This window comes from Jaculus jaculus, chromosome 4 (assembly GCF_020740685.1).
Source record: "Jaculus jaculus isolate mJacJac1 chromosome 4, mJacJac1.mat.Y.cur, whole genome shotgun sequence".
NCBI classification, from domain to species: Eukaryota; Metazoa; Chordata; class Mammalia; order Rodentia; family Dipodidae; genus Jaculus; species Jaculus jaculus.
The window spans coordinates 111,834,601-111,850,436 of record NC_059105.1 but is presented as its reverse complement, the minus strand read 5'-3'; the positions used below and the strand labels follow the sequence as shown (position 1 = coordinate 111,850,436).

General features: G+C 37.9%; 1 protein-coding gene across 1 annotated transcript in view; it reads left to right on the top strand.

The window, feature by feature from the left end:
- Positions 1-15,836, top strand: part of Slc9a2 (solute carrier family 9 member A2) — a 108,461-nt gene that overhangs the window by 81,498 nt on the left and 11,127 nt on the right. The window contains exons 6-7 of the mRNA XM_004651784.2: positions 11,580-11,669; positions 12,161-12,231. Coding sequence (XP_004651841.1) covers positions 11,580-11,669; positions 12,161-12,231 — 161 coding nt within the window. The remainder of the gene's footprint in view (positions 1-11,579; positions 11,670-12,160; positions 12,232-15,836) is intronic.

Here is a 15,836-nt window from a genome sequence, read left to right as displayed (position 1 = left end):
GTCATCATGAACCTTCCTCTGGAGACTTTAAACCAAAAATCCCCTCTACCCATCAGGTATTTCTAGTCAGGTGTTTTGCCCCAGCAACATAAATATAACTACAGCAGAAGGATTTGTGCAGTTGTATGATATGTTGTGATTTGTAAAGTATGACCTAAACCCTGAGTTGGCAACAGAAAAGCAGGAAGCATTGAGGCATCTGTGGTGAAAAGTGCTGCAGGTACATAACGCAGGTCCTGATGGTAGCAGGAAAAGAGGTGAGAAATGATGGGATCCAAACTGTACATTCTGTATGTGGAACCTGCAGGATGCCTATGGATTATATATGGGTATGATGAAAAGAGGAGTCATGGGTGACCTTCAGAGTTTGGGCCTGAGTGGGGAGAAAGGTGGTCTTGACATCAAGTGAGAGGGGAGAGGCTATATATGAAGACAAGACTTGAGAGGTTGGCAGTATATTTATAAGGCTATTAGTTTATGTGTGCCAGTGTGATCTTCACGTGGGATTCCAGAGCTCTGAAAAAAGGCCAGTCATCAGCAGATGTTACTTGAAACAATGAAATAGTATAGGTTGTCAGAGGAGTGAAAATATATATTGAAATAAAAAAAAAAAAAAAAGATTTGGCACTGAGACACCTAAACCTTAAGTCACTGGCATGGGGAATAAAGAAACAGCTAAGGAGATTGATAAGTGTTTGGTGAGCAAGGAGTGAACCAACTGCTTCATTTCTTACTGTTCATGTACATCTCATAGACAGAAAATGCTAGATACCTGACTTATATAGAATATCTTCTATGTTAACGCCCTTCACTCTCAGAGCAGTTCTCTCAGTTGTAACTCCAGGAGTACATTCTTTCTATTTGGTAGATGAGGAACCTGGTATGTTGCAAGTGTTCACTATTAGAACCCATCATGATTTCCTTCTTTCAATAAACCCTCTGCAAAGCACTGCAGCCTTTCTATGTTCCTGCCTTTCAATGTGAAGACAAGCAAGGTATGTGCAATCCTTGCCTTGACTGCTTTGAGAGACTCTAGCCTCAGTTGAGAGATCATCACTTTCCATTACTGTCTCTGAGATGTCAGTTTTCTTCAGTGATTATCATGGTGAGTGGGTCAGTTCCCAGACAAGGGATTTTCTATATGTGTCATCTCATTTCATCCTCAAAACAATCTTCTGAAATGGAGGTCAGCTTCATCTCACACAGAGCCAAATCATTCCCAAAGCAGGAAGCAGCTGACTGCAAGGCATACATTTGCAGGCACTGAGCCCAAGACTGACTAGGCTAAGCTCTTTACTGCTCAGTGATCCTATCTCACTGACCAAAGACACTGTAGGTGTTAGAGAATGCATTCTGGGTGGGGCAATGTTTAGTATACTTCATGGTTGCATGAACTTCATATAGTTTACTTACACAAACCTATTACTGGCCTTTTTCAATATTCAAATTTCTGTTATAATTTTGGGACTTTTTTGTTAAGCTAAGACACAAAGAGGCAAACTGGCCTAGGTTTTTGCAGGGTCAAAGTTTTCAGTATGACTTTCTTCCACCACCACAGTGTGTCCTACTGGGATATCTTCAGGAAAACAGCATGCCATGGAACTGACACTTTCTTCTAGAAAATCCCCTGGAACACCTACCTTAGTCTGTTTTATAGTTATCTACGTTTAAAATAAATAAAGAAGTGTGCTCTAAGTAACAATTCAAAGGTATGACATAGAAAATAAGTAGACAATTACAGTGTTTTCATTGCTGTCAAGTAATATCTGCTATACATAGCTGCACAAGCTACACTTCATTACTTACAGCATGTTAGGTTAACTGGCACCAGCTTTATCACAAGTGAGGGACTAATGCTTTCAGCTCTGAAGTCACAACTGTCATGACTTCATCAAGTGACAGGACCTTTTTAGCTCCCTGTTATATATATATGGCTTGTTATTGATCATATGTTATATAGTACATTATTTTAGTTTCAATTATAGTCATTATTACTTTTTGTGTAAACCACCCATGTTGTCTTTATTTACCTCTTTGAACTTAAAGGACACCACAAAACTTTCTGAGTATTGAAGGGGAATATGTTTCTCATTCTTTATCTTTCATCTTCAGTTTTGAGGTGGTTGATATACAAAATGTTCCCTGTAGAATGATGCATCTGAATTTTTTTTTTTTTCGAGGTAGGGTCTCACTTTAGTCCAGGCTGACCTGGAATTCACACTGTAGTCTCAGGGTGGCCTCAAACTCACGGCAATTCTCCTACCTCTGTCTCCCAAGTGATAAGATTAAAGGCATGTGCCACCACGCCCGGCTCAACATCTGAATAATTATTCTGCAGTTGATGGGAAGACTGTGGAAGATATAAGAGGTGAAGAATTTCTGAAGGAAGTATGTCACTGGGGGTGGGCCCTCAGGTACTATAGCTCAGCCTCACAGGTTCTTGATACTTTCTTCCTGATGATGTAAAAATGTGACAGAGGCACACAGGCTTCCTGCTTGGCCCTACATGCCTTTTCTGCCATAATAGACATTCCCACTCAATATGTAAATCAAAATTAAACCCTTTCCTTCCATAATATGCTTCTAGTCAGCAATGAAAAGATAACTGATACAAATTTTTACAGGACCTTCGTAATAAGTCATTCAATTTGTTTACTCTCTAGCTTTGCCTGGGATAAAATGATAAAGCAAATAAATATTGCCTCACGAATTTTACCTTATCCAGTGTCTTGCAGCAGAACTTTTGTAGATGCAGATCAGATGGGGTGAGGGATTCTCCTCCCCTCTCCTTGTCATCCAAAGCAAGTCTCACACAAGTGTGCATTACTTCTGGACTGAGTAGCTATGCTCATTCTACTCTGAACAGAGGCTCTCAATTCTGCATATCAAATACAAAAATAGAATCATGTCAGCCCTGTGTGAGAAGGAACTTGGTCATTGGGAGAAGACCATAGCAGCCACAATCCCCAACACAAGTGCTTTTCAAACACTTGCAATATATTCCTGGGCCCCAGACACAATGGGCTTGGTACATTTGTAAATATTACTGGTGTAACTTCATAAAGAGATGTAATTACTGATAGGATACAACGTATAGGCTTTTTTAAAGTTACTAGGTTCATCAAACATAAAATTGTATATCTATAGTCATAATAAAAGTTTCACAAAATGTTTACTATTATTTATAGAATGTGTTTACAGATGGTTAATATTAACATAGATTAATATAGATTATCACCAATAATTTTTGGATATTTGATCTTAAAACCCAATCAAGAAATGAAAGTAAATTAATAGTTACCCACATTAAATACCTGCATCCCTACTTTGGAGCCAGTGTGGATGAATATTTTAACATTTCTATATGACCAATAAACCTGCTCTTTAGTTTTTAACTATCCTCTTGGAAGTAGAATTTCTATACCTATCTCATTAGTGACTAGAAGGAAATAGTTTTCAGACCAGTAGCATCTTGTGACACCTTGCATCAAGTAGTATCCCCCGCATCCCATGCACTGGTACATGATACTTAAGAAGACATACAGCACTTGAGCTGTCATGAACAGATGATATTAACTATTCCGAGTTAAGATTAGCAAAGGTCTTTATTTGGAAGTGCTGATTAATGTAAGGTATGAAAGATGTGGAATCAACCAGGATCCAGGAAATTAATGTTCCAGGAGGAAGAAGAGCTGACACAGAATCTTCAGACAGGAAGTGTGCAGAAGAGATATGAGGGCCCCGCTAGCAGCGAGAGCATGGAGGAGCCAGACACATAGAGGAAGATGCACATTGCTGAGCTCTGGAAGCTTGGGTGAAGTGTTTTTTTAAAAAACATATTTTATTTTTATTTATTTATTTGACAGAGAGAGAGAGAGAGAGAGCGCGAATGGGTGTGCCAGGGCCTCCAGCCACTCCAAACGAACTCCAGATGCATGGGCCACCTTGTGCATTATGTGGGTCCTGGGGAATTGAACTTAGGTCATTTGGCTTTGTAAGTAAATGCCTTAAACAGTAAGTCATCTCTCCAGCACTGAAGTGTGGTTTTTAACTGAAGGCTGATGACAAGGGTCTCTAGCAGGAAATTGCCAGTTTTTTTTTTTTTAATATCTCCGAATCTTTGGTAGGATAATAAATTATAGAAGAGGGCTGGAGAGATAGCTTAGCGGTTAAGCGCTTGCCTGTGAAGCCTAAGGACCCCGGTTCGAGGCTCGGTTCCCCAGGTCCCACGTTAGCCAGATGCACAAGGGGGCACACGCGTCTGGAGTTCGTTTGCAGTGGCTGGAAGCCCTGGTGCGCCCATTTCCTCTCTATCTGTCTCTTTCTCTCCCTCTCTCTCTGTCACTTTCAAATAAATAAATAAAAAATGAACAAAAAATATTAAAAAAATAAATTATAGAAGAATAAATAGAGGCAGAGACTGCATTGGATGCTTGTGCAATAAGAGAGTCTAGGAGTGGTACAAAGAAGAAGGTGGCTAAGGCTGCAATGAAGAGACTCAGGCCACACACAGCATAGGAGTGATGCATTAACTGTACTTGGTATGGTGAACATGTCAAGCTAATTAACCCTCTAGTGGGGTTGCTATTAGCTGGGAACTTCAGTGTTTAGAAGCTTGCAAGTGTATCCATGTCAGTCAGGATGGATAGCTTCGCCAGGTTCATTCTTATTCCCATAGGGAAGTGGAGTAGCTGTAATCTCCACAAACTGGTAGTTTTCATTTCCTGAACTCTGTTCCACATTTTTTTCATGCACAAACTCGAAATCTGTTCCTACACATTGATTGAGTCTGACTGCTTCCTCTCCTTCCCACCCTTCTCTTACCACTAACTCTTCTGATACTGTAAATATACACATACACATGTGGGGACACATGTGCACACACACACACACACACACACACACACACATACAAACCCTTCAGAAAAAAAATAAACTTATAAACTTATTTTTAATCAGAATACATCAATAATTATCCAACTCATGGAAATAACTCTAGAGGGAAATATTTGATGGGTTATAAAGTATGTCAAGCTTAGCTAATTATAAATCTATGTATTAAACTTAGCCTTTCAAGTAAGATTTATGCATTCTCTTTCTCAAATGATAGCTATTATATTGTTGAACCTACTACTAGACTTTAAGACATATTTATTACTCCTTATTACATAATATCTTAGAGGAAAAAGTCTTAAAAGTTGATCATGTTGAATTATCACCATCTTCAAAAATATGTTAGCATGTAGCATGTGAATTATTATTTAGTGTTATAATTTTTCATGTGGATTTAAATATTGCTTAATTCATGCTGCTATTTGTATATGGTTTTACTTTATCCCAGGCTGACCTGGAATTCACTATGTAGTCTCAGGGTGGCCTCAAACTCACAGAGATACTCCTGCCTCTGCCCTCATCCCAAGTGCTGGGATTAAAGTGCTGGGATTAGGAGAGATAGAGTACAGAATACAAAGTGAAGATTTTAGAATAAGGTCGATCTGATCTGATCATCTGACTTTATTCCTTGTAGGCTCTCTGGGCCTCAGTTTACCTAGCTGTACAAGCTTGGTGGTGGAGTCTCCCTCTCAGGCACTGTGAAGGAATAAGAACATGTAGTATAACACTCAATACAGGTTTTTCACCTCATGATAGCATGTACTGGGTTAAGTGCAGTGATAATAGAAGACAGAAAGAGTTAATTTCTTTCAATGTACTTTTGTCTGGAAGGAAAACAATGCAGTAAGCATTATTTAGTTACTGCAGTCATATAGAAGCTCCTAAGAACTCTGTAAATCTGTTCAGTGGTTATCTAGAAGTGAATGGAATAAATGAAAACATCACAATAGAGGAGTCTCTTTTTGTCTACATTGTAGATTAATGATATAGTTTACTGAATCCCACAATGAAGCATGCAATGCAGTTACTGATTTAGGTTCCCCTGGGTCAGAGAGAAAAGACTTTATTAACTCATGGTAGAAGTAGCCAGAACTTTGTGTGGGTTCATGTCAGTTTTCCATAACACTTAGTCCCACAGAAGTGACATAAAGGGTCCATGAAGGACATGGGTACATATAATGGGTTCTTCACTAGAGGGGGAAATTTAACATGAAAATTATATTTATGGAGCTTAGGAATCTGTCACTGTCTCTGGAGGGTGGTGTTATTTTGTCTTTCAAGTTTACTCATCACTCATCACCCTGGGAAATGTCCCAGGTATAAAACATTCATTTTTAGTACCCGTAAGAACAAGTGGGAATGTTCAGGGTCCATGCTGCCCTGACAAATAAACTTTTCATGATTAAACCTCTCTATCTCAAGTGATTTTATATGCACTGTGAAAACCCTCATATGTACTTTAATTTGTAAAATAGTCTTGAATATTGTTTAATAATCACAATATCTGTATATTAAGTTATGTAGAATTAAAAGTAATTGAATATAGTCCTAAAATAAATTGAGCAAAATGGTTAGTTTTTAAAAGGTGAATAATTTACAACAAGAGGATAGTAAAAGACATTTTCTAGTGTTTTTTGACTGAGCAATTAGGTTCATTTCAGTGGAAACTAACCAAATAAGTATTGGGTTTGAAGGGTAGAAAAGGATTTGCCAATTAGGTATCCAACAGGGGATGAATAGGCAAGTGATTATGAATCTGGACTTCATGATAGAAGCATGGAAGATGCCAACTTGGCACTTATCAGTGTACAGACACCTTTGGAAGCATGAATCTGGGAGAGATTATTCAAGGATGACTGCAGAAGAAGAATCAAAACTAGTCGGAGGGTTGAAGCTAGAAGCATACACTTCTTGGGAATCGGAGATGTGGTGAAAAAGCTAGGTCAGAGTAGAAGATTTAATGGGGTGAATGCTAGTGGAGAAAACACTGGGAAGGTCCCAGAAGCTGAGGAATGAAAGCATTCAAGGAGAGGGTTGTAGAACTTTTACACATAGCAGCTACAAGTTCAGGTTTAGCAGTGTAGTAAAGAATGGCCGTCCTCATAGGAGGATGTCAGGTCACATAGTGAGATGGAACACTGGCTGGCAGTGAAAGGGAGAGAGGAGATGCAGGCAGCTCTCAGATCTGGCAGAAAGAGCAGCAGTAGGGAAGAGGATGCTGCCAAAGATAGATTTTGTTTTGGTTTTTCAAAGGTGGGAGTTACAGCCATGTATTTGACTGTGAGCAGCGAGAGAGATGTTGGAAGCCTGGGAAAGAGAAAGGCATGGTTTTGGGAAACACAGACATCTACAGGTGGTAGGTGCTTTAGAAGCCAGGAACAGCTAATGACCAGGAACATCTACTTGGGCACTTTCATAATTCTCATCACACTTATCTCAATCCCAAGTAAAAACTGTTTGGGCAACATGGTTTATAATTTTGGTAGTCAAACTTGTAATGTGGGAAAGGCCGTACATAAGGTAGTATGGTCCTGGAGGTGATAGTGTTTAATAAATAAAACAGGGTTGGAGAGGTAGATTAGCAGTTAAGGCCCAGATTTGATTTCCCAAGACCCATGGGAGGCAGATGCAAAATGTGGTACATGCATCTGGTGTTCATTTGCAGTGGTTGGAGGCCCTGGTTCACCCATTCTCTCTCTCTCTCTCTCTCTCTCTCTCTCTCTCTCTCTCTCTCTCTCTCTCTCTCTCTCTCTTCCTCTGTGTGTATTTGTCTGTCTTTCCTCTCCCTCTTTCTCTCTCAAATAAACAAATTAATAAAATATTTAATAAATAAGTACATAAAACAGTTTCTTCCAAGTTATCCTGGGAATTGCTTGTTAAATCAGCAAGGAAATACAAAATGTTTTTCTCTCATTCCCTTTTTGCAAATATTATTTCCACAAACAAATACTCATTTTTCTCTAAGAATGGAACAAAAGAATGCTACTTTAACCAAACAAGTTTTATTTTTCTCTGTTCTTTTTTCTCCTCAAACTAATAGAAGCAGAGGAATGCTATGTGGGTGGGAAGGAGAGATAGAACAAGATTGAAAAAAGTCTCACCTTAGTGAACTTGCTGTCAGATAATCCTCACAGTCAGGCTGTGTTTATTGTACATAAGTCGAAAGACATTTGAGAATTAATTTGTTCTTTGTACATGTTTTTCAGTTGGTTTTTCTTTTGAAAACTACAGGTTGTATTTTTTTTTTAAATTTAGTCTATGTAGATAATAACATGCTATCTCATTTTTTAAGCCTTACTAACTGTTGCCTCAGTGACCTAATTTAGAAACTTTCCAATGTGGGTAGAGGTCTCTTCTCTGTCCTTCCCAACCCCAACCTTGCCTGGGCTCTCAGAATAAAATATCAATATTAACTAAACATGGCATGTATAAATACTATGGAATTACTTCAAAACAGATGACTGAGGAAGGAAGAAAAGGAAGAAGGGAAGGATAAGTAAGGTAGTATCTATTAAATCATTCCTATTAAGCGACAAGGCAACTGCAGATAGTTCAAAGAATGGGACAATGGGACAAATACTGAAGCAATGAGTCTAAACTTACATATTTTTATAATTTGTATTAATTATGGACATACATATGCTGTAGTTTTATAAACTTGAGCTGAGCTGGTGATAGGCAATACTTGTCTTTTGGACTGATCAGTGTAATTTATTCATTTAGTTCATCCAATTTCACATGATCTGTCTAGAATAGAAGAAACAATCAACATCAGAACTGGGACAGACCCTGTGTTTTTATTTTTATGTCCCGTGTTTCCAAATACTGGGCACTCCCTTGTAATTTGCTAGGTCAGTGCTCAAAGAAAAAGAAAATAAGTGACTTGATAATGCTTTTAGAATATAGCATATAGTCTTAAGAACTATATTGATTTTGACTTTTCCTTGAATTACTAGTTTTAAGCGCGTAGTTTCATGTGATATGGAACTTAATGAAGTCAGCCATCCCTGAAAACTCCACTTGCACTCATTTTCATTTGCATAAGTTAAAAATTTTCGAACATGTGTTGATTGGGAAACTGTTATTACCTCCCATGTTATTTTAAAGTGGCAGACTGAAATACAAATAGAACACAAAATATGTCTTATACCAAATTTGGTCAAAATCAATTTGCACTTAAGAAAGTTAAAGTTAAAATGAAAGTTGAGCTGGAAAAATGCCCACTGCTGGATTGATGGAACACAACCAATGGTTTCCTTTTACAAGTATGTATGTGCATGTGTGTGTGAGAGAGAGAGGGAGGGAAGGAGGGAGAGAGAGGGAGATTACGTTGTAAAAGCATCCTTTTCTAATTTATATTTTGATCATCCCATATATTTATAAGTGTATTTTGATTGTATGCACTCCCTATTATCCCTTTTTATCCCCCTCCAATTTTTGCTGAACCCTTTTTTTCTTTCCATCTACTTCCCCTACTACTTTCACATTGTTTTCTGTGTCCTGATGAGCTTAATTATGGCTGCCTTTGTTAGCACAGATGAGGGGTACTTATTACAGCATGAGTCAAAGCATTCTTAAAGACTTAAAGACAAGCCGGGAGTGGTGGCTCAGGTAATTCCAGCACTTTGGGGGCTGAAGCATTAGGATTGCCACAAGTCCAATGATACCAGGGTTACATAGTGAGTTCCAGACCAGTGTAGGCTGCAGAGTGAGAATCTGTCTTAATCCCTCTCCCCAAAATAAAAATCAAGGCTTAAATACTGGTGGATAGGTGAGATGGAAATCTAGTGGCAGGTGACATCATCGAATGTATTTCCCCATCCTGTGTACATAGAAGCCAAGATTCCTTCCTATCCATGTAGTCTTCATGCTATACAAAGGTGGACAACTACCCACTAAGCAAGAACTTTGGTGACTATCCCTCATTTCTCTTCTCCTGCCTTACTTTGGTGCCAATATGACATCCTTTCTAGTCATGTGTGCTGATAGATAATTTTATATCTGCATTTCCTTTGTTTTAGAGTTTTGAAATGTTTCTTGTAGTTTAATTAACAAGTTGCCCCACTTCTGTTTCAGATTGTTAAGAATATATTATTAGAATTGTATTATAGAGCTAATTGAGAAAAATTATCATCACAATATTATTATCCTATCAAGAATGACATGCCTTTTTAAAACTCAAATATTTTAATATTCTTTTATTCAGTCTTATAATTCTCTTCATGAAGATGTTAGGCATTTGTGAGGTGTTATATATGGATGTATGCACACATAGTACATATCTAGTGTATATAAATATTAGATGTCTAATATCCAAATGATATGCTAGAATATAAACCATATTATATACTAGTAAGTGCAATTATATAAACATTGTATTTTTTACTGTTGCTGTGAGTTGATGCTTTATGTTCTAATATGTGGGACTGACCATGTGTATTGATTTTATATCAGTAACTTTCTTAAAATTTTGTGTTTTAATGAGACATTATCTTAACTTTTATAATATAAAACATAAACTATCCATTAGTAACAAAGTTCTTTTTATTTCACTGCATTTTATATCTGCCATGCCTTAGTCTGTTCTTATTTGAGAACATGCATAGCTGTGCAGAGTAGCTGAAATTCTTGCTCAGATGGAAATACTTTTCATTATTAAGTGACATATTCCCTATAGATTTCTTTTTTTCACAGTAAGGTATTTCCTTTATTCCTCCTAGTTTACATAATAGCTTAGCATAAGCATTTCTAAGTTCACTCCTGGGTACATTGAGGTTCACTTTGTGCCCTCTCCCTACTGCTGGTCCTTGGCTATCCTGAGGTTTCTGTTAGGAAATGATTGCAATACATTTCAGGATAGATATTGAATCTTCTTTTGTTTGAAGTTTCCTTGGTTCCACTCTTGCCTCTCTGTATCACTTCTCTTCTGCCTACTTAGTTTTGGGTAGATCTGACCATTTTTTAGACTCCAAAGTCCTAGAACCAAGGTCCTTCACCATTCTGTGTTCCAAATGCTCAAACCTAAGGAGCTGGGGAGATGGCTCATATATTAAAGACACTTGCTTCTAAATGCCCAAATTCCTGACAGGCATGCAATAGAAGCTCATTTACATTGTTTTAATTTTTAAAAATGGAGGCTGGAGAGATGGCTTAGTGGTTAAGGTGTTTCCCTGCAAAGCCAAAGGACCTTGGTTCGATTCCCCAGGACCCAGGTAAGCCAGATGCACAAGGTGGCACATGCATCTGGAGTTCATTTGCAGTAGCTGCAGATATTGACATGCCCATTCTCTCTCTCTTTCATTTTCTGTCTGTGTGTCTGCCTCTTTCTCTCTTACATTCTCTCAAATAAGTAAATAAATAAATAAAAAAATAGTTTTAATAGAGGAGCAGATGAAGAAATCATTGATTCCCCCACACACACCCAGTCCAGGTAGCACAAGTAGGTGATCACTTGGTACTGAGCAGTACTGTATGATGTATTACACTTACATTTTTAATGTTTTTGTCCATGTTTTGTCACATGGTGTCCTGAAAATAAGCCAGTTTTTTTTTAAAGGAATAAAAATTAACAAAGTATTGTGTTTACTCTCTTAAAATCTTAGCAGCAGACTATTTTTTGCTGTTCATTATCAACAATTCCTTATTCTTGAATTATGAGATTTACTTATTATTTACTTTTTGTTCAGGGAATCACCATCCGGCCACTGGTGGAGTTTCTTGACGTTAAAAGATCCAATAAGAAGCAGCAAGCAGTCAGTGAGGAAATCCACTGTCGGGTGGGTGCTGACAGGGGAACTCAATGATAAAAATGGACAGGAATGAGGGAAGTGGATTCACACTATTGTTTATTTCTGGATTTGGGGAAGTATAGGACAATAGCAGAGGGAAGGAGGTCTTGGGAAGATCTCTGTTGGGAGGTGGACTAGTCAGAATCCTATAGTAGCTGGTCTAAACCAGCTTTATAAACTCCTACCTAGGCAAAAACAAAAGCCTTCAACCTGATGTGTCTATTCCACATTTATTACTGCTTTTCAAAATTATGATCCAACCTCTTGATAATCAAATAATCAGAGTATTACCTAATATTGATATAAAATATCCCAATATATTTGCAGAGAATTTATTTACTTGTTTTCAATTTAAACAAACTAGAAGCAAAATAGAATATTAGGATCATTGAAGTTTAGTTACAATATAAGTAAGTGAAAATTACTGGATTTAAGGGAAAAAAATCATTTAATCAGTTAGCCTGCTTTTTCTGTTTTAGTTTTTTGACCATGTGAAGACTGGGATTGAAGATGTTTGTGGACATTGGGGTCACAACTTCTGGAGAGACAAGTAAGATGGCCTTATCACACTGTTTGACAAGTGGCTTGGGGTCATTCTGGAAGTGACTTACTGACTTGACCTATCTTTCATGATTTCACATCTCATGTTGTCTCAATGGTATAGTGAGGTGTGGGGTTATATACTTGTAATATCAGCACCAAGGATGCTGAGATGGGAGGATTGCTTATGCTACATAGTGAATTCAAAGCAGCCTAGCATTGCTACATAATAAAACCCTATCTCAACAAACAAACAAACACCTATATTACTTATAACAGAGGTATAAAATAATACTAGAATAAAAAGGCAGGGGCTTATTCGCTCTTATATGATGCCAAGGATAGAGGTTCAGGGTTAACAGATAAGCTCTACTCTAGAGTCCTCAGGATTGAGCCACTCACTAAGAGTAGTATTCATTTCCATGCTTGACCCTTGAGCCAGAATTTCCACCTTAGATTCAGCCATTCCAGACTACAGGAAGGAAAATCATTGAAGGACATAGGACATTTGCTCTTGCCTCCTGATATCAGAATCTGCCAAGCAGTTGTTCCCCTTAAGTCCCATGTATAGGGGGCCTGCTTGTGTGGCCCTTTCTTGTCACATAGTAACCAAAGGACAGTCTATTTGTGTAAATGTTGGAGGCTTCATTATTCTCTCTACTTTCACATAAATAGGGGGGCATAGTCAAAGGTAGATATTAATAGATGCAAATAAATGTAGAGAAATAACATGCTTTATCTGAAAGAATACATATAAATATAAATCACTCACATATGAGTTTATTTTTGACATCAATGGCTCTGTTGGGGATAAATAAAATTTAGTAGCTCTTATCATGGTGGTTTTAGTTGACATAAAAAAGGTAGACTAGATAGACAGAATTAGATGTTTTCTATATTGCAACTTGAAAACAGAGCAGTGGGATCAAGAATCAAACATGGATTTGAGCAACAGAGTTTGGAATGTGGAGCCAATGACTCAGCCCCATAACAGGTAGCAGGCACCTATCACAGATGTCCTTTCCCCTCAACACATGCAGCACTTTCTACAATGGTTGCTTGACGTGGCCATGTTTTGAGTGACAGGATATGGGGTAACATTAGTTCCTTTCATGGCACAGGTGTGCCCATAAACCTCTTTCAGTTTGTGATGATCATGGTAATTTACTTATTTCCCAACAAATATTTAACATATGTTGTTTCATTTACATGCCAGTATAGTGATGTTACAAAACAAACTATCTCCATACCTTGCTACTACAAATAGCAGTCATTTATTATTAAAGTACCTGTGTCAAGAAGCTCCAAACCCCTTTCCTCATAGAGCAACTTATTGAACATTTGTCAGCATATCACTAGCTGGGGAAGACTGTTGAAGTGAGTAGCATTTAAACTGGACATTGAAGACATAGGGCATATTCTAAACTGTATTTGGGCTGCTTTTTCTCTCCTAACTATCTAGTAGAAGATTTTCTTCACTTCTTGTTTATATGGAGTTGGCTAGCCTGCCAGTATATGTAATTTAACATGTTATTTTAAGTGCTTCTGTTTGTTCATGTGAGTTACATAGGACTAAGCTACATAGAAGCATAAGCTATATATTTGCACCTCAAAACATATTCTAACAGCAAAGCAGGCACTGTCTGTGTGTGTGTGTGTGTGTGTGTGTGTGTGTGTGTGTGTGTGTGTGTGGGTGTGTGTGTGTTTATATCAGAAGGGAGAGAGAAGTGAAATAGATCCTTAGAGAATACAATGAACAAGGGCCTTAATATCAGAGCAATTTTGGAAGGGTTACAACACTGTTTATATATGCAAGAGGTTCATTGAGCTTAGTCATGTTTTATAAATGGAGGAAAACTATTTTATGTGTAGGGAGAGTTCTCAGTTAGCACAAGGTAGTAAAGTAGGCTAAATCTACTTGTAAAAATATGAAAACCATGGTCATTTATCTTGCAAAGCATCCATTTTTTTTTGTGTGTGTATGCAGGAAGTATATCTCATCTAATAGGCTTGCCTTACAGGTCTCTCCCCAATCCTACTTTATACCCAGAACCTTACTCACCTAGATGGCTTCCGACAAGCCAGTGAAATAGACTTTCCCTCACACCCCCTTGCTGTCATATTCCACTTTCTCCCTTTCAACCCAACTACTTTTCCTTTCAATAGATCCTATCAATACTTTCTGAAGTGAACAATGAGAGGCTTAATGTAGACCAACTTGTTTCCATTGTAAAGATCAGGCTTATGCTCCAAGTGGTGGAAATCATAGACACGAGTAGGCCTATGAATCAGGTCAGTAGCCCAGAGCACTGTGAGTAGGAAGAAAAAGGGAGCACTGTAAGTATGTGGGCTTGCTTTACATAGATTCTGGTAGAGGAAAATTGGAGGAAGTCTTCTGTGTCCTGTATCAGGTAGTCACTCTCTCTGAGGTCCATGAGTCTGTCGTAAGCAGATCTCTCAAGGCAGCCAGGGTAGCTGGACTATGAGTGCTGAAAACAGAAGAACCAATATTTGGCACATGTCTGAAAGGAAATGTTGCTTTCCAATGGCATTTTTAAAATTTTTTTTTTTATTTATTTGAGAGCGACAGACACAGAGAGAAAGACAGATAGAGGAAGAGAGAGAGAATGGGCACGCCAGGGCTTCCAGCCTCTGCAAACGAACTCCAGACGCATGTGCCCCCTTGTGCATCTGGCTAACGTGGGACCTGGGGAACCGAGCCTCGAACCGGGGTCCTTAGGCTTCATAGGCAAGCGCTTAACCGCTAAGCCATCTCTCCAGCCCACCTATGGCATTTTTTATCAGCAGTGAATATGCTTAACTAGTTAATCCATAAACATTTAGATATTTCTATGCACAATGTCCACATACATTTCAAATCATTTCCTGGATTGTCATATATATTGTGTATCATATGTAGAACATAGAAGTGGGTATTGAAGACTGAGAACTGATGCTGGAAATTTTTCAAATCAGTGCTATACAGATAACCTCTCAGGTATGTACATAATCAGTGGTATTAAGAAAAAGTGACTTCTGAGGCATCTGGCTGTCTTTCCTTTCAAAGGCCTTATGCTATTAATTATGGTAGAACTAGAGCACTTGAGGATATGATGAAAAGTAATGCAATGAGACCATTTCTCAGGCTCAAATAAAAGGAGTCTAATGATGGCAAAAGAGAATAACTATGTATAGTTTGGCATAGAATTGAAGGTGGAAATAAAGCAAAGACAGAAAACATAAACATATGCAGAATATATCAGATGCAATGGTGTCTATTAAAATTATAAAACAATTGTGATCACAAAAAAGTTTTAGAAGATATTATGTTGTGGCTCAGCTGTCCTCACATAAAATTCAAAATAAATGCACGAAACAGTAGAGCTAGTCTTCAATGCATTGGCTAGTCAGTAGCAAAGTACATGCCAATGGCTCTTTAATTATTCAGAACCCTCCAGTATTTAGAACAAAGAACCAGTGACAAGGATGGGCGGTAATATTAGTTCCTTTCATGGCACAAGTATGCCTATAAACCTCCTTTAGTTTATGATGATCATGGTAATTTACTTATTTCTCAACAAATATTTATTGTATGCTGTTTCGCTTATGTACTGG